At 53.6% G+C, this 17541-nt stretch overlaps 2 protein-coding genes across 2 annotated transcripts; one reads left to right on the top strand and one right to left on the bottom strand.

The window, feature by feature from the left end:
* The first annotated feature begins 2968 nt into the window (after window positions 1-2968).
* On the top strand, window positions 2969-7383 carry LOC146758933 (uncharacterized). Its single transcript, XM_085511941.1, has 7 exons — window positions 2969-5355; window positions 5620-5794; window positions 5854-5933; window positions 6426-6545; window positions 6641-6779; window positions 6872-6977; window positions 7074-7383. Exons 1-7 carry the CDS (start codon window positions 3376-3378, stop codon window positions 7381-7383), a joined length of 2910 nt encoding a protein of 969 aa, XP_085368067.1. The 5' UTR covers window positions 2969-3375.
* A 6969-nt stretch (window positions 7384-14352) lies between these two features.
* LOC146758932 (uncharacterized) lies at window positions 14353-17300 on the bottom strand. The gene is made up of 2 exons (XM_085511987.1): window positions 15709-17300; window positions 14353-15336 (listed from the first exon to the last, which is right to left on the bottom strand). The coding sequence occupies exons 1-2, from the start codon at window positions 16886-16888 to the stop codon at window positions 15239-15241; spliced, it is 1278 nt and encodes a 425-aa protein (XP_085368113.1). The 5' UTR covers window positions 16889-17300; the 3' UTR covers window positions 14353-15238.
* Between the last annotated feature and the right edge of the window lie 241 nt (window positions 17301-17541).

The raw sequence follows: 17541 nt of genomic DNA, 5'->3' as shown, positions 1-17541 counted from the left end.
TTGTAAATATGCATGTATATACACATACATACATACGCATATATATACATATACATGCGTTTTCCAGGATTGTTCAGCCCAGAAAAGGGAAGGCTGCAGGGAGACCTCATTGCGACCTTCCGATATTTCAAGGGAGTTTAGAAACTTCAGGTGAATAAACTTATTGCAAGTGTAGTGATAGGACGTGGCGGGAAGCAGGGGGGAGGATATTGTTGTCCAGTAGGAACACATCCTGGCTGCATAGCATGAGCAAGCCAAGGTATGTCCCCAAGTGAAGAGACATCCCAGTGAGGGCCTGCCGACCCCAACCAGCCCAGTGAGCAGCTCTGTGTACAGAGTACTGCTGTGCCAAGGCCACCTCTCCCAGGGGAAAGCTGTGGTGACTGGAGGCAGGTAGGGCCTTGCCTGGTGCTTGCCCTGCCCCTAGCCTACAGGTATCTGCCCCCTGCCTACAGCTCTCTGTCCTCCACAGGAGCCACTGCCGCATCACACACTGCAACTTGCTGCTGGTGGCCAGCTGTCATCAGGATGAGGCTGAGCCGCAGCCAGCCAGCTGCCCAGGCATGTGAGCAGAGCTGCCACAGTAGGGCCGTGGGGGCTGCCATATGGGGACCGTCCTCTGCCGGTTTGGCTATGGGGAGCCGGGCAGCAGATGCCCGTGGCTGAGCGTTCTGTGGGGCGTGAGCTGGAAGGACCGCGCTCACTTGGTGTTTCTAACTCGGCTTCTCTTGCAGGCAGGTGGGAGTTCACGCTGTCAGTGACCCGCAGCAGTGCCTGCGGGCAAAGGAGACAGCCTCAGCCATCCTTGCTGCCTCACTTAAGGTGAGCAGGGATGCCGGCAGCTGCACCCCCAGCATGCAGCAGCATCTTCTAATGCCCATAAGCTGCTTGCTCTGCAAGCAGCAACCTGCGCACCTGCTGCAAGAGGCAGAGCACGTGCCATAGGCATTAGAGGCGGCAGACTCCCAGAAGTTTCTCCAGGTCCTTCAGGGAACCTTGTATGTCCAAGACCTGGCAGTGAGATCTGAGAGCAGGGCGCCAGCCCTCAAAGACTCTAACTGTTCTCATGCCTCTGCACGCTAGAGCCAAGCAAGGGTACCCTGTGCGCTGCAGCCAGAAGCCCAAGAGTTGGCGTGCAGCTGGCAGTACCGGGGCATGGTGCATGCACCAGCAGCCTGGGAGCACCAGCAACAACTGCCCAGGTGCAAGCCACTAATGCTGGTAAGATCCCCATGGTTTGGACAGACGCTCGGGAGGGCACCCGAGGCACTGGTGCAGCCTCTACACCACATTCCCCATCTGCAAAGAAGGGCTCAGAAGGGGAGGCACGTCATGGCAAAGAGCAAACAAGGAGACTCTGTCCCATCTGTGCCTGAAGATGTGGAAAATTCAGCTTCTTCCAAGGCTGCACTTATTCCAAAGAGACAAGATCCCAGAGAAATCACCAGGATGGCCTGTGGATATTCTGCCACGATCCCAGCAATCCGCAGAATTCGTGATGAGGAGAAAAAGGACCAGATGTTGTCCAGATGGAATGTGTCCTGGCCAAACAGCGTGAAAGGGCCAGGGCACTGGAGATCCCAAGCAGCAGATGATGATGCCAACACTTCCGGCACTGCTCAGGGCACGCTTGGCATCTCTACCACAACAGCGAATGCTGAGGGCCAGTTTCTGGTATCTGGTGATTCCCAGACCTCAGACATAAGCGTGCAGGCTGTGCAGCAAGAGCTGGAAGAGCCCACTGAGGGAGAAACTGCAGGACAGTTTCTGGTGATTTGTTGTTGCACAGGTCTTGCCCCATCTGAAGAGGCAGAAACAGCGCGTTCAGCTTCTCTTCTGGACTCAGGCCCAGGGCCTGCAGGGCAACTTGAGTCTGTCTGCCTCAGTCACCAGAGGTGCAAAACACTCAACTTCTCCCAAGACTGCACACTGTCCAGAGGAGGCTAGTGCGCCGACAGCATGTGAGGGAGGGGGAAGAGAACAAACAGCTGTGGCCATGTCTGGGTTCTCCATACAAGCTCTGGGAGAACCACAAACGCTGTGAGATCCCAGAGAGATCTACTGGGAGGCCTATGGATATCTTCCAGTTCACCCAGCAAACTGGGGATCCGTGATGGGGCAAGGAAGGAACAGATGTTGTCCTGCTGGAATGGGTCCAGGGCATACAGAACGAGCAAGCCCAGGCTTCTTAGCCCCAAGCAGCTGATGATGGTGCCAGTGCTGCCAACACTGCTCAGGGCATGCAAGGTATCTCCATCACAACAGCGAGGGCTGATGGCCAGTTTCCTGCCTCTGGTCCTTCCCGTACTCGGTATATTAAGAGTGCACGATGCGCAGGGACAGACCACAGATGACAGACCAAGATGCCAATGCTGCTGGCACAGATCACAGCCAACTGGATGCCAGAGACACTGCACTGACAGCTGCCCTTACCCTGTAGTTTTTACTCTAATAAACTCTATACTTGCAGGCTGTAGAGGAAGAAAGACAATCTCAAGATGCTGCTGAAGCAGTCAGTGTCCCACCAAGCATATCAGATGCTTCATCTGCTGAGGCAAAGACCGTGCCTTCAGCTTCCCCTCTGGTTGCACATCTCAGACCGGAGGAACATTCATCTGCACGCAAAAGAGCGTAAAAGGCCATCAGCACGAGGTGAGAAATATCCATGTGGTCAGTACCAGGTGTGAAATGAAGGCACAGACTCCAGGAGCTACGCTGGAGTGTGCACTGTGAGGAGATGCCTGGTCATATCTACTTTCCATCCAGTTCCATGCACAAAGGTGGACATCCTCTCCATAACACTTGGCTTGCCTTCATGTGAAGGGCATGTCTGACAAGCCAGAAGATAACATGGAACTTGTGGAGTGTTGCTGGCCAGGAACCTACAGAGCTGTGGATTTGCTCTTGCCTCACAGGTTTCTGCAGAGTCCACAGGAGGAGCACAGAACGTCAGGAGATGGCCCAGATATGTCCACAACTGGGTGGAGAGACATCACAGAAAGGAACAACTGAGTTCAACTAGCTGTGGTGGCGGGGAGCATGCAAGGCATTGCCCAGTGCTTGCCCTGTCCCTTGCCTATAGCCATCTGTCCCCGACATGCTGCCACTCACCGCTCGTGGCCCGTCATCAGGACCACGCTGAGTCACAGGCAGCCGGCTGCCAGGCACGTGCGGAGGGCTGTCACAGTGGGCTGTCGTAACCGCCAGGGCTTTGTGACGCGGGCCGGCATCGAACCCGAAGGCCGTTGTGACGCGGGGCTGCCTTGAGGGGTCAGCGTCCCCTGGAGGGAGTGCCGCTCACTCTCAGGACAGCGGCTCCGTGAGGAGGCAGCAGCTCCTGGGTGCTTCCCTGTGCCTCTGTGCGAGGACGCGGAGATGAGCGAGAAGCGCGAGAAGGACGACTCCCAGCCCAACGCAGGGCTGCCACGCGTGCAGGAACGCCGCCAGGTGAGGCAGGCGGAGAGCAGCGGGGCCGGGCTCGGCCGGGCCGCCGGTGGCGACCTGGCCACCTCCATCTCACGCCTCCTTCTCCCCACAGGTGGGCCGCACGGCGCCGCGAGCGGTGCCGCCGGGCAGCCGGAGCCCGGGCTCGTCCCTCCACGGCGTCCATCTGCCGCCGCTGCCCGGCCCGGAGAGCTCGCGGGCCTCCGGGAGCCGCCGCGCACAGGTAGGGAGCCCGAGGGAGGCGAGGCCGAACGTCTTCCCGCGTGGCGCGGGGACCGCCCACATGAGCGCTGCCCTCGGTGCTCCGTGGGGCGGGAGCGGGACGGACCGCGCTCACCTGGTGTTTCTCCTCGGCTTCTCTTGCAGGCGGGCGGGTGGCAGTTCACGCTGTCGGTGACCCGCAGCAGTGCCGGCGGGCAACGGAGACAGCCTCAGCCATCCTTGCTGCCTCACTTAAGGCGGCCAGGGATGCCGGCAGCTGCACCCCGGCGTTCTGGTGCAGCAGCCTGCGCACCTGCTGCGCGAGGCAGAGAATGCACCATCGGCATTAGAAGCGTCAGACTCCCAAGACTTCCCCGAAGACCTCGGCAAACACCACACGTATCCAGTCGCAATACCAGCTGGGCAAACCCTGTGAGTGTGCCCAGGCTTCTCATGCCCCAAGCGGCAGCAGACGGTGCCAGCGCTGCCAGCACTGCTCAGGGAAGACTGGGCATAGGCTCTGTGACAACCAGGGCTGAGGGACAGATTCCTGCCTCTGGTGGTTCCCGAACCAGTGATGCTGGAGTGCAGGTTGAGCTGCAGGAGCTGGAAGAGGCTGCTGAGAAGGAATCCACGGGACAGTCATCTGGCAACCTGTGCAGCGCATCTCTTGCAGACCTTGAGCCTGAAGGACTCCTCGAGCCCTTGCCCATAACTGGACCTGAAGATGGGGAGAACTCAACTTCTTCCAACACTGAGTGCTCCTCTGCCTCTGATGATTCCCCAGCCAGGGATGTGTTAGTCCAGGATTTGCAGCAAGAACTGGAAGAGAGCGCTGGGAGAGAAACGGCAGGAGAGTCATCTGGCACCCTGCAGGTTGCATCTCTTGGCCCATCTGATGAGGCACACCCCGTGTGTTCAGCATCTCTTCTGGAGCCTCTGCCTGCATCACATGTAGATACAGGAGATTCAGAATGCTCCTATTCTTCTGAGGCTGCATGCTCTGTGATGGAAACCAATGCAGCAGCACTCCTCTTGTCTGTGTCTGAGGGAGGAGAAAGAGAAGAACCAGCTGTGGCCATGCCTGAAGCTCTGGGAGAAGCGGGGAGATTCCAGGATCCCATTGAGTTCAACAGGAGGGCCTGTGGGTGCCCTCGTATGATCGGAGGACCCCGAAGAATTCTTGATGAGCGGATGTTGTCACGCTGGAATATTTCCATGCCAAGGAGTGTGATGAGCACCAGGCAGCAAAGAGTGCAGGCAAGAGGTGATGCTTTCAACACTGCTGGCGCTGCTCAGGGCATGCCGGCCATGCGGCCCACAACATCACGGGCTCATGGCTCTTATGCTGACTCTGGTGATTCCCGAGTGTGGGCTGGTAGACTGCCAGTGTTGTGGGAAGAGCCCAGTGAGGACAGCAGCACTTTTGCCAGCACTGCTGAGTTGTCACACGCCAGAGATGCTGCTGAGACAGATGAGGGCGTGCTCTCCTGTCTTTGCCCTTCAACACCAGAGGCTGTGGATGAAGACCTGGAGTGTGACTGTGAGGAAGATGCTGCAGCAGAGGCAGTCAGTGTCACACCCGGCACATCTGATAATTCATCTGGTGAGGTGGAGACCACATCTTCAGCAACATCTGTGGCTGCAGATCCCAGGCCTGAGGTGCAGGTGTCAGCATGTGTGGGAGCAGATGTGGGCCCTCAGGACGAGGTGAGTAAGGCGTGTCTGGTTGGTACCAGGCACGAAATTGTGGCAGAGGCAGGAGAGGTGCCTGGAGCTTGCGCTGTGGCGAGATGCCTGGTTCTGTCTCCTTTCCAGCCAGCTCCACGCATTAGGGTGGAGAACCCTTCTGTTACCCCTGCCTTACCTTCAAGCAAAGGGGCCTGGAAAGGCAATCCCTTCCTTGGTCGCCTGGCACCCACAGCATCACCAGGCAGTGACAGACAGGGTTGTGGTTTTCTTCTCTCCACACAGGTTTCTGCAGAGGCCGGAGAACGTGCACAGAGCTCCGTGTGCTTCAGAGATGCACCGGAGGATGGCCCAGGTACGTCCCCGGGCAGAAAGCCATGCCCACCAAGTGGCACGGAGGCCGGCAACGTTCCGTGCCCTGCCACATGCAGTGCAGTCCTCCCAGGAAAATTCCATGGTGGTGGGTGGCAGGCAGGGTCGTGCCTCTGCCTCTTGCCTACAACTCTCTGTCCCCCACAGGTACCACTGACGCACCACACGCAGCGGCTCGCCGCCGGATGCCAGCTATCATCAGGATGGCGCTTCGGGCTCTGCGCAGAGTTTGTACCTGCAGCTGCATCAGGGGACAGGAAGAGGAAAGGCACGAGGCTGCAAACACCAGGCAGCTCCCAGAGACAACAGACTAAATCACAGAATCAAAGAATGACCTGGGTTGGAAGGGACCTCAAGGATCATGAAGTTCCAACCCCCTGCCTGGCAGGGCCACCAACCTTCCACAATTACTACATCAGGTTGCCCAGGGCCCCATCCAACCTGGCCTTGAACACCTCCAAGGACGGGGCATCCACACCCTCCCTGGGCCTTCTGTTCCAGGGCCTCACAACGCTCCTAGTAAAGAACTTCCCCCTAACATCCAACCTAAATCTACCCTCTTTCAACTTAAATCTATTTCCCCTTGTCCTGTAGTTGTAGAATAGCTCCCAGAGATGAAACACCCAATCCTGTAGATGTAGAAATCTGATTAAACCTTATCCCTTAACCCTAACCTGGCTGAGTGCTGTCTGGTCTGTGCACGTTTGGTCTCTGTGCAGCTACTGGGGTCAGAGAATGGAGCAGTGGATCTCCATGTCAGTGATGGCAGCAAGTGCAGAGAGCGTGGGCGTGCAAGGCACGGTGATTTCTCGCTTGCCAAGTGTGAGCTGGCTGAGCTGGTGTGTGTGTGAGGTGGCCTGTGATGAAGGGCTTGAGGGTCTCTGAAGCCCTGGTGGGAGAGTGCTGGTGTGTCTGTAACCAGGCACCTGGCTAGAGGAGACCAAGAGTGTCCCAGCTGGATCGGGGCTCCTCAGGCGCCACACTGTGTAGTCTTGGGTATTCCCACAAAGACATCATTCCCCCATATGAGGATGTCATCAGCATACAGACAAACCCAGACACTGTGGTCCAATGTAACCTTCTCCATCCTCCGTGCCTATGCTCTGAGCTCCAGAGTGGCCGAGTGTTTGTACCCCTGGGGTAATCAGCTGAATGTGCATTGCAGTCCCTCCAAGTAAGTGCAAACTGACTGTCCTCCGCCTTCCTCAAGGGGACCGTAAAAAACCTGTCTTCGACATCAACAGCAGCCAGAAAGGGGTGAGCATGTTCCTGTAGAGCGGCAATCAATTCTGAAACATTTGGGACAGCTGTTGCTGAAGGGGCAGTGTTGGCATCCAGGTGCCTGTAAGTCTCCCACTTTCCATTAGGCTTCCATACCAGGAGAAGTCCCTCGACATTTTCAGCATACGGTGCCCGCCCTGTCCCTTGTCCATAGCCATCTGTCCCCCAGAGGATCCGCTGCCACACCACGTGCAAGGCTTCTGCAGAGGTGGAGAGGAGCTGCACGGAGCTCCAGGTGCTTCAGAGACACACCGGAGGGTGGCCCAGCTCCGTCCCCAGGAAGAAAGCCATCCCAGTGCTTACCCACCCAGCTCAGGTGGCCCACCAGGTGGCATGGAGGCCGGCAGCACTGCGTGCCCTGCCATATCCAGGCCCACCCTCCTGCGGAAAACCTGAAGTGGTGGGTGGAGGCAGGGCCGTGCCACTGCCCCTTGCCTACAGCTCTCTGTCCCCCACAGTTACCGCTGCCGCACCACACGCAGCGGCTTGCTGCCAGTGGCCTGCTGTCAACAGGATGAGACTTTAAGCTCTGCACAGGGCATTCACCTGTCGCTGCATCAGGGGACAGCAAGAGGAGAGGCACGAGGCTGCCGGCAGTAGTTTGAGACCGCACAAAATGGAACCAGAAACTTTAACGTTTTTCTTTTTTGATTCTCTCTCCCACCCCCCTGGGAGGTGGGATAGCCAGCAAGAGTAGTTTGCTGTGTAGCTGCCTGACTGGTTAAACCTCAACAACCACGCTTTTAATGTTCACTGCTTCAGTTTCTTGAAGAAAATAAACATCACATATGACCCCACAGTCTTCTGTCTGCATCTAGGGGAACATTTTTAAAACTAAGGCAGGCTAAAGTAGGACCTTTCTATTGTCATCTATGCTGCCGTTCTCCTCGTTCTCCTCTAGAAATAATGTATTCGTGAGAGGAAAAACAAACAAAACAAAACCAGAAAAACAAAGCAAACCTTTCTTCACTGCTCTCTTTCTTCTTATTTTGAATTTCCTTTTTTTTTTTTTTTCTGAATTGAAATGAATACTTCAAGAAAGATCACTGCAATTGCACGACTGTGCACTGTTCGCTCAGAGTAGCCTTTTTTTCCCCCAAAAGGATGTCCTGACATTTGCAATCCAACAAAGCTTAACCAGAAATACAGAAACTAGGCAAAGTGCTCCCGGCGGCGGTTTGTTTCTTTTAAAAGCGGAAACAACAGAGCCGGTCTCTAAGCCTCCGCGGTCCGTTTCCGACACGGCACCACACAGGGTTCCTCTCATGGCCGCCATCTTTTCCGCACTGCTCCCTCGCGGGCTTCCCACAGGCTGCAGCTCTGCCAGCACTGCTCCGAAGCGGCTCCGTAGCCCGGGGTCCATCCTGCAGAAACCGCCTCACGGTTTCTCCACAGAGCAGCTCTCTGTGAGGAAGCTCCCCACAGAGCTCCACCACCGCACGCTCCTCTTCAAGAGCGGCAGCCCGCCCAGCCCTCCCGCCTCACTTCGGGCCCCTCTCCACGGCCGCAGCTCGGGCCCGGGGCTGCTCCTGCGGGCACAACGTGGCTGCCGCCTCCTGCGGGCCGCTCCTGTCTGCAAAGGAGATGTGCTTCGTGTGGTGCCCACGGGCTGCAGGGGACAGCCTGCTCCTCCGCGGGCTGCAGGGAGCTGCTGCTCCGTGCGTGGAGCACACCCTGCTTTCCTTCTGCACTCACTTGGGTGACTGCAGGGCAGTGCCTCTCTCACTCCTCACTCCCCTCTCCCAGCCGCTGTCCTTACATCTCCTCACCCAGAATCACAACCGCCATCACTCGTTGGCTGTTTTGTCTCGTGGTGGATCTCTCCTGCAGCTAGACAGAACGCACTTTGTTCTAACATGGGCCATCCGGTAGAGTCCTCTCACAGACTCTAACAGAGGTTGTCCCAGAATCCTGTTCTTGCCCATCCCCTCCTCCTTTTGGGGATGACTTTTCCTCAAGAGCTGTGCCAGGGAAGGAGAAAAAGGATCGACCAGCAGGATCTACCTTCTCATCCCCATACCTTTTGCCTGCATCAGTAGGATCCTGGAGGTATCCCTACGTTCTTGGCCTTTGCATGGGCTGAACCCTGTGCACTCACAATCCCTGTCCTGGCAGTGTCCAGCAGTGGAGGACATGCTCATGTACTGACAGAAGTAGGGAGCTTCCAGCACTGCACATCACAGTTTTCACCTGTTAGATGTCTCCTGCTTTCCTCTTCCCTTGAAACAGAGGGTGAGGTATTTAACTAGACTCTCTTCATATCCTTGTTCATCTTCCCCGATGATAGCCACTTCCTACAGCTTCTTCACGTGATCCCTCTGCACCCTGACCACAGCATACCTCCCTGAGATGAGGCCGCCGCTGCTCCCAGTGAAACCACCCCAGGTACCCTTCAAACAACACCTGGACAACCACATCCTCTCTCGGGATGGTGCTTCTGGGTTAAAATCTACTATGTGCTAAGGGCATGCTGTTTCTCTGGCCCACGGTGGCCACAACGCATGGCACGTCTTCGTGCTATGTTGCTTTCAGCGGAGCTGCTGTGCCCCTCCGCCCATGCTGCAAGCACTGCTGAAGGCTGCACACTGCCCTTCCTTGCTGAAATTAGTAAACAGCTGTATCACAGAAGCTGCAAACGCATGGAGATTTGTTCTTCTAAAGAACCTACACAGAACATATACGCTGAATCAGAGAAATATGGCCTTGTAACATTTCTTCCAGTATTTCATGTAAGCTTGCACTGGAACAAAGAGATACAGTTTTTCACAAGTATCTTTATTCAACCTCTCACGCCCCAGTGGTTATTCTGGATGTCAGAGGCTATTTTGCAGACAGCCGTACTACTGGAAATCACTAATCATTCCCAGTCTTACTGGTGATAGCAATATCTGGGAAGTCAACAACTTCAGGCACTTAAGTCAATTGTAACTTTCTTGCTCAGGTATCTAAGCAGTAACATCTTCATATTATTCTGTTCTAAATCGAGTGCCAGTCAGCATGACAATGTCTTACTTCTTGTACCGTTGCTAGAGATCTGTGCAAATCCATCATCTTCACATCACCCACAGTATGTAGACATTATCTCCTCTTTGTAGGCCAGCTCACAGGATCCTCTCCAAACAAGCTACACTAATTTTCTATTAGTGCTGTCTCAGTACCGCAACGTTATTTGCATGATAAAGCTACTTCATGTTTTCCTTCAACACGCTGCCTAATAATTTCATTTAATACTCCCTGTTCTACCAAGATAATAATTTATTCTCTGTTTTTCCTTTTCCGGCATGCAGCACCCCGGCGTGCAGCAGCGTCTCCTTGTGTCTGTAAGCTGCCTGCTCTGCAAGCAGCAGCCTGTGCACCTGCTGCGTGAGGCAGAGAATGGGCCATGGTCATTAGAGGCAGCAGAGTCCCAATACATCCCCGAAGACCTCGGCAAACACCACGCGTGTCCAGTCGCAACACCAGCTGGGCAAACGCTGTGAGCGTGCCCAGGCTTCTCGTGCCCCGAGCGGCAGCAGACGGTGCCGGCGCTGCCGGCACTGCTCAGGGAAGACTGGGCATAGGCTCTGTGACATCCAGGGCTGAGGGACAGATTTTTGCCCCTGGTGGTTCAGGAACCAGCAATGCTGGAGTGCAGGTTGAGCTGCAGGAGCTGGAAGAGGCTGCTGAGAATGAATCCACGGGACGATCATCTGGCAACCTGTGGAGCGCATCTCTTGCCTCACCTGTTGAGGCAGACACTGTATGTGCAGCTTCTCTTCTGGCTGCACAGCCTTGGCCTGGAGGACACACCGAGCCCTTGCCAGTAACCAGACCTGAAGATGGGGAGAACTCAACTTCATCCAACACTGAATGCTTTCCAGAGGAGGCCAATGTGGCACCCTTTCTCTGGAGAGCATCTGAGGAAGAAGAAACAGCTACCACCATGCCTGAGGTGAAGAAGGACCAGATGCTGTCTAGATGGAACGCATACTGGCCAAATAGCATTATCGTGCCCTGGCTGCTGAGGCATAGTGAAGATAGTGCCGATGCAGCTGATAGTGGTCTGGCTGCGCTGAGTGTCCTCAATTTGACATCGGGGACTGGAGGCCAGTTCTCTGCCTCTGATGATTCCCTGGCCAGGGATATTCTAGCCCAGGATTTGCAGCAAGAACTGGAAGAGAGTGCTGGGAGAGAAATGGCAGGACAGTCATCTGGCACCCTGCAGGTTGCATCTCTTGCCCCATCTGATGCAGCAGGCACACGCTGTGTGTTCAGCATCTCTTCTGGAGCCTCTGTCTGCATCAGATATAGATAGAGAAGAAGAAGATTTAGAAAGCTCCTATTCTTCTGAGGCTGCATGCTCTGCGCTGGAGGCCAATGCAGCAGCACTCCTCTTGTTGGTGTCTGAGGGAGGAAAAAGAGAAGAACAAGCTGTGGCCATGCCTGAAGCTCTGGGAGAAGTAGGGAGTTTCCAGGATCCCATAGAGATCAACAGGAGGGCCTGTGGGTGCCCTCATATGATCACAGGACCCCGAAGAGTTGTGGATGAGGGCAGAAATGAGCAGACGTTGTCATGCTGGAATATTTCCTGGCCAAGGAGTGTGATGAGCCCCAGGCAGCAAAGACTGCAGGCAAGAGGTGATGTTTTCATTGCTGTTGGCGCCGCTCAGGGCAAGCCGACCATCACGGGCTCATGGCTCTTATGCTGACTCTGGTGATTCCCGAATGTGGGCTGGTAGACTGCCAGTGTTGTTGGAAGAGCCCAGTGATTACAGCAGCACTTCTGCCAGCACTGCTCGGTCATCACACATCAGAGATGCTGCTGAGACAGATGAGGGCGTGCTCTCCTGTCTTTGCCCTTCAACACCAGAGGCTGTGGATGAAGAACTGGAGTGTGACTGTGAGAAAGATGCTGTAGCAGAGGCAGTCAGTGTCACACCCGGCACATCTGATAATTCATCTGGTGAGGTGGAGGCCACATCTTCAGCAACATCTGTGGCTGCAGATCCCAGGCCTGAGGTGCAGGTGTCAGCATGTGTGGGAGCAGATGTGGGCCCTCAGGACGAGGTGAGTAAGGCGTGTCTGGTTGTGGCAGAGGCAGGAGAGGTGCCTGGAGCTTGCGCTGTGGCAAGATGCCTGGTGGTGTCTCCTTTCCAGCCAGCTCCACGCATTAGGGTGGAGAACCCTTCTGTTACCCCTGCCTTACCTTCAAGCAAAGGGGCCTGGAAAGGCAATCCGTTCCTTGGGCGCGTGGCACCCACAGCATCACCAGGCAGTGACAGAGAGGGTTGTGGTTTTGTTCTCTCCACACAGGTTTCTGCAGAGGCCAGAAAACGTGCACAGAGCTCCGTGTGCTTCAGAGATGCACCGGAGGATGGCCCAGGTACGTCCCCGGGCAGAAAGCCATGCCCACCAAGTGGCACGGAGGCCAGCGGCGTTCTGTGCCCTGCCACATGCAGTGCAGTCCTCCCAGGGAAATTCCATGGTGGTGGGTGGCAGGCAGGGCCGTGCCTCTGCCTCTTGCCTACAGCTCTCTGTCCCCAACAGGTACCACTGACGCACCACACGCAGCGGCTCGCCGCCGGATGCCAGCTGTCATCAGGATGGCGCTTCGGGCTCTGCGCAGAGTTTGCACCTGCAGCTGCATCAGGGGACAGGAAGAGGAAAGGCACGAGGCTGCAAACACCAGGCAGCTCCCAGAGACAACAAACTAAATCACAGAATTGAAGAATGACCTGGATTGCAAGGGACTTCAGGGATCATGAAGTTCCAAACCCCCCTGCCTGGCAGGGCCACCAACCTTCCACAATTACTAGATCAGGTTGCCCAAGGTCCCATCCAACCTGGCCTTGAACACCTCTAAGGACGGGGCATCCACAACCTCCCTGGGCAGCCTGTTCCAGGGCCTCACAACGCTCCTAGTAAAGAACTTCCCCCTAACATCCAACCTAAATTTACCCTCTTTCATCTTAAGTCCATTTCCCCTTGTCCTGTAGTTGTAGAATAGCTCCCAGAGATGAAACACCCAATCCTGTATATGTAGAAATCTGATTAAACCTTATCCCTTAACCCTATCCTGGCTGAGTGCTGTCTGGTCTGTGCACGTTTGGTCTCTGTGCAGCTACTGGGATCAGAGAATGGAGCAGTGGATCCCCGTGTCAGTGATGGCAGCAAGTGCAGAGAGCGTGGGCGTGCAAGGCACGGTGATTTCTCGCTTGCAAAGTGTGAGCTGGCTGAGCTGCTGTGTGTGTGTGAGGTGGCCTGTGATGAAAGGGTTGAAGGTCTCTGAAGCCCTGGCTAGAGGAGACCAAGAGTGTCCCAGCTGGATCGGGGCTCCTCAGGTGCCACACTGTGTAGTCTTGGGTATTCCCACAAAGACATCATTCCCCCATATGAGGATGTCATCAGCATAGGGACAAACCCGGACACCGTGGTCCAACATAACCTTCTCCATCCTCCGTGCCTATGCTCTGAGCGCCAGAGTGGGTGAGTGTTTGTATCCCTGGGGTAATCAGCTGAATGTGCACTGCAGTCCCTCCAAGTAAATGCAAACTGACTGTCCTCCGCCTTCCTCAAGGGGACAATAAGAAACCTGTCTTAGACATCAAGAGCAGCCAGAAAGGCAGGAGCCTGTTTCTGTAGAGCAGCAATCAATTCTGAAACATTTGGGACAGCTGTTGCTGAAGGGGCAGTGTTGGCATCCAGGTGCCTATAAGTCTCCCACTTCCCATTAGGCTTCCACACCAGGAGAAGTCCCTTGACATTTTCAGAATACAGTGCCCGTCCTGTCCCATACCTATGGCCATCTGTCCCCCAGAGGATCCACATCTCACAGAATCACAGAATCACAGAATTGTAGGGGTTGCAAGGGACTTCTAGAGATCATCGAGTCCAATCCCCCTGCCAAAGCAGGCTCCCTACACCACGTTGCACATGTAGGCATCCAGTCGGGTCTTGAATATCTCCAGAGGAGGGTCCACCACCTCCCTGGGCAGCCTGTTCCAGTGCTCTGTCACCCTCACCATAAAGAAGTTCTTCCACACATTCGTGCAGAACTTCCTATGCTGTAGTTTCTTCCCATTACCCCTAGTCCTGTCCCCGCACACTACCGAAAGGGGACCAGCATCGCAACTATGACCCCACATCTCAGGTATTTATAGACCTGGATCAAACCCCCTCTCAGCATTCTTAACTCAAGGCTAAACAGACCCAGTTCACTTAGTCTCTCCTCATAGGGGAGATGCTCTGGGCCCTTCACCATCTCTGTGGCCCTCCGCTGGACTCTTTCCAAGAGATCCCTGTCTTCTTTGTACTGAGCAGCCCAGAACTAGACACAGTATTCCAGATGAGGCCTCACCAGGCAGAGTAGATAAGGAGGATCACTGCAGCGACTCGGCACGGACTCAGATGTGAACGATCCAAATCGTTTATTACAAGTTCTCACATCCCTTATATACCTTCACAAGTTGTTATTTTCTAACTTTCCCATCCGCCCTTACAACTTTCCCAAACATCTTACATGTCAACAAAGCATTCTACAAAACACTTTTCAACTGTCCATGCAGGCACATAACCAATCAGCGCTTTGAGACTCTTCTTCTCCTTGCAGAGGTGTCCTTGGTTCTCATGCTGTTTATCTTGCTCCACAGCTGCTGCTCTGAACAGCTTTTCTTGTATTCCCACAATTCCCCCTTTTTTGTTTATTGACAAGCTACTACCATACTATAAAATAATAACACTAATTATATTAATAACATAATCATTATAACTCAATCAAGGCCTCGATTGACAATACTCTAAAAGTGAAAAAAGAGACAAGTCAAATACAACATAACAACATTACTGTTAAACCCACTAAAAAGAACAAACATGTTTGTACTGCAACCTAAGTTTCTGCAACCTGAAAATAAATCCATGAGGGTCCCATTGTGTTAATCTGTAACTGATCAGGAAAAGTCTTCAATTTTTATATACTCTGATATATTGATTTTTAATGACCACTAAAATTTGTGCAGTAAATGCTTTTAAGATGTTCATAACCATGCTCTACCAACTGAGTTATCCGGGCTAATAATTGATTAATGATCGCACAATTTAATGGAATATCATGTCAAATAGAACCAATTTTAGAGGACAAATGTACTAAAGTATCACTAGGGGCATTAATACTTATTGACCCTTGAGAAACAGCAAGCCATGTTGGTGGTGGATGCGACAGGTAGTGCCAGCAGGGCGTCCCCTGCTTCAAGGTGCACATTTCCTCTCTCACCCATCACAGATTCTCTCCTGCATTCAGGGTCTGAAGGATTTCTTCCAGTTGTACACCACATCCGCATGGCCAGTGCGTGATATAGAGCCCAAGTGGAACACCTGCTTGGAAAACAGAATAAACCATCAAATTTAGTTCTATTAGCGTGCACTTTTGTCTAAAATGATGCATGGTTATATTTTCAGATCCCAATTAATTGGATGTAAAAGAGGTATCCATTCTATGATACAGGGTCATCTCTTTGCCTGGGATTCCTTTCCAGGTTTTGTCTTTGCAAATTAAGAAAAGCTAATTAATAGGCTAATAACATCATAACCAAACAGTACTAAAACATTAAAAGAGCTATTCCTATAGACTCTAGCATTGATTAGATCAAATCCTGTTTAATACACATCTGATCTATTACTAAAATAGAAGAAGCACACAACATCCTAGCTAATGCCTTAAACTCTAAATCTTGAGACTGCATTCACCTGTATGTGCTGTGGAAAATACGTAAGAAGAATGAGTATCTATTGTTACATGTGCATATTTTAGACGGCCAAATTCAGGAACGTGAGTGACATCTGTCTGACACAGCTGAAGAGGTGCTGTGCCACATGGATTTGTCCGAGTCGGAGGCAAAGAGCTATCAGTCAAATTATGTAGCTGATATTCAGTCATAAACACGGTGTATTGCATAGGAGAGAGGATCATTCTTAACACAGTTTTCCAATCGTGAGGGGTCATAGCGTAACTGTCACTGTTTGCAACCAAAAGATTGTATGTAAAGGCTGACTGAACTCCGTATGTTCTCACTGACTCCCTTAGCTCCTTCACTGCCTCATAAGGCAGAGATTCCAAACGGGGGACCTGATTAGGAAAGGTTTGCAACGTGTCAGCATCACCCCTTAATATTGTTTCTTTTTTGCATTGCTCTAAGACATCACAGTACGCTGTAGGGAAATTTGTCATTCCTGCTTCCTTCAAAGTATCATCAGGAGGAAATGCGTCCGATTCTCTTTCTGGATCTTCTGGACCGGGGTCACAACGATCCCCTGGTTTCGATCCGTCCGGGTCTTTAACCACGTTACACGCCGGCTGCACAGACGCAGCAGCGCATGACGTGGGGGGGGAGGAGGGCAGAAGCGGCGCGACGAGCGTCGTAGGCGGAGCGAAGGGCGAGGGCGCCGTAGAGGGCGGCAACGCGGCGAACGTCGGGGGAGGAGCCAACGGCGGGAGCGCGAGGGGGGGCGGTTTTTCGTCTCCCCGAATCGCGGGGGGGTCGGAGCCGCCAGTCGGATCCGGGCACGGGCCGCTTCCCGCAGCGAGAGGCAGCGGCGGGGTTGGGACGGAGGGCGGCAGGGAATGGTCGGAATAAATTCTTTCCCGTCGTGATTGCTTAATCCCTTCCATTATCCGGCTCCAAACGGGCAACAGCTTAGCAGCCTTTCTGTCTTTAGCGAGAGAAGCCTCGTAGAGTTTTGAGCCGATTTTGTCCCAAAGTTCTCCATCGAGAGAGAACTCAGTTTTTGGAAATTCAGGGACATTTTTGCTTATCCATTTAAGAAGAGTAGCTAATGCTTTAGTAGACACAGTCTTATCCTGATACGGTAACACTGACCGCAATACTTCGAGATTTACTTTCTGCTCCTTCGTTAGTGAGCTCCCCATAGTTCCCGACTGCTCACCTTCTGTCCTGCAGAACGGTGCGGGTGCGCGCGAAACAGTCTCTCCGAAGTTCAGTCGGGCGACGCTGCCGGACCGGGCTCGCTCAGCCGCGGGTTGATTTGCCCCACGTTGGGCGCCATTTGCAGCGACTCGGCACGGACTCAGATGTGAACGATCCAAATCGTTTATTACAAGTTCTCACATCCCTTATATACCTTCACAAGTTGTTATTTTCTAACTTTCCCATCCGCCCTTACAACTTTCCCAAACATCTTACATGTCAACAAAGCATTCTACAAAACACTTTTCAACTGTCCATGCAGGCACATAACCAATCAGAGCTTTGAGACTCTTCTCCTTGCAGAGGTGTCCTTGGTTCTCATGCTGTTTATCTTGCTCCACAGCTGCTGCTCTGAACAGCTTTTCTTGTATTCCCACAGATCCCCTCCCTCAACCTGCTGGACACGCTCTTTTTAATGCACCCCAGAATGCCATTGGCCTGTTTGGCTACAGGGCACACTGCTGGCTCATGGCCAACCTGTCGTCCACCAGGACGCCCAGGTCCCTCTCAGCAGAGCTCCTCTCCAGCAGGTCTTCCCCCAGCCTGTACCGGTGCATGCAATTATTTCTCCCTAGGTGCAAGACTCCTCACTTGC

The sequence above is a fragment of the Coturnix japonica genome, chromosome 11 (genome assembly GCF_054131305.1).
Source record: "Coturnix japonica strain WE chromosome 11, WE-NBRP24, whole genome shotgun sequence".
Lineage (NCBI taxonomy): Eukaryota > Metazoa > Chordata > Aves > Galliformes > Phasianidae > Coturnix > Coturnix japonica.
The sequence above is the reverse complement of the archived record's forward strand: the minus strand, read 5'-3'. Positions and strand labels throughout refer to the sequence as shown.

Coding starts and splice junctions, on each gene's coding strand:
- LOC146758933 (XM_085511941.1), top strand. CDS start 3,376: ATGAGCGAGAAGCGCGAGAAGGACGACTCCCAGCCCAACGCAGGGCTG. Junction 5,795..5,853: donor CCCAGGAAAATTCCATGGTG/GTGGGTGGCAGG, acceptor TGTCCCCCACAG/GTACCACTGACGCACCACAC. Junction 5,934..6,425: donor CGCTTCGGGCTCTGCGCAGA/GTTTGTACCTGC, acceptor GTCTCTGTGCAG/CTACTGGGGTCAGAGAATGG.
- LOC146758932 (XM_085511987.1), bottom strand. CDS start 16,888: ATGGGGAGCTCACTAACGAAGGAGCAGAAAGTAAATCTCGAAGTATTG. Junction 15,337..15,708: donor ATTTTCCACAGCACATACAG/GTGAATGCAGTC, acceptor TTTTCCAAGCAG/GTGTTCCACTTGGGCTCTAT.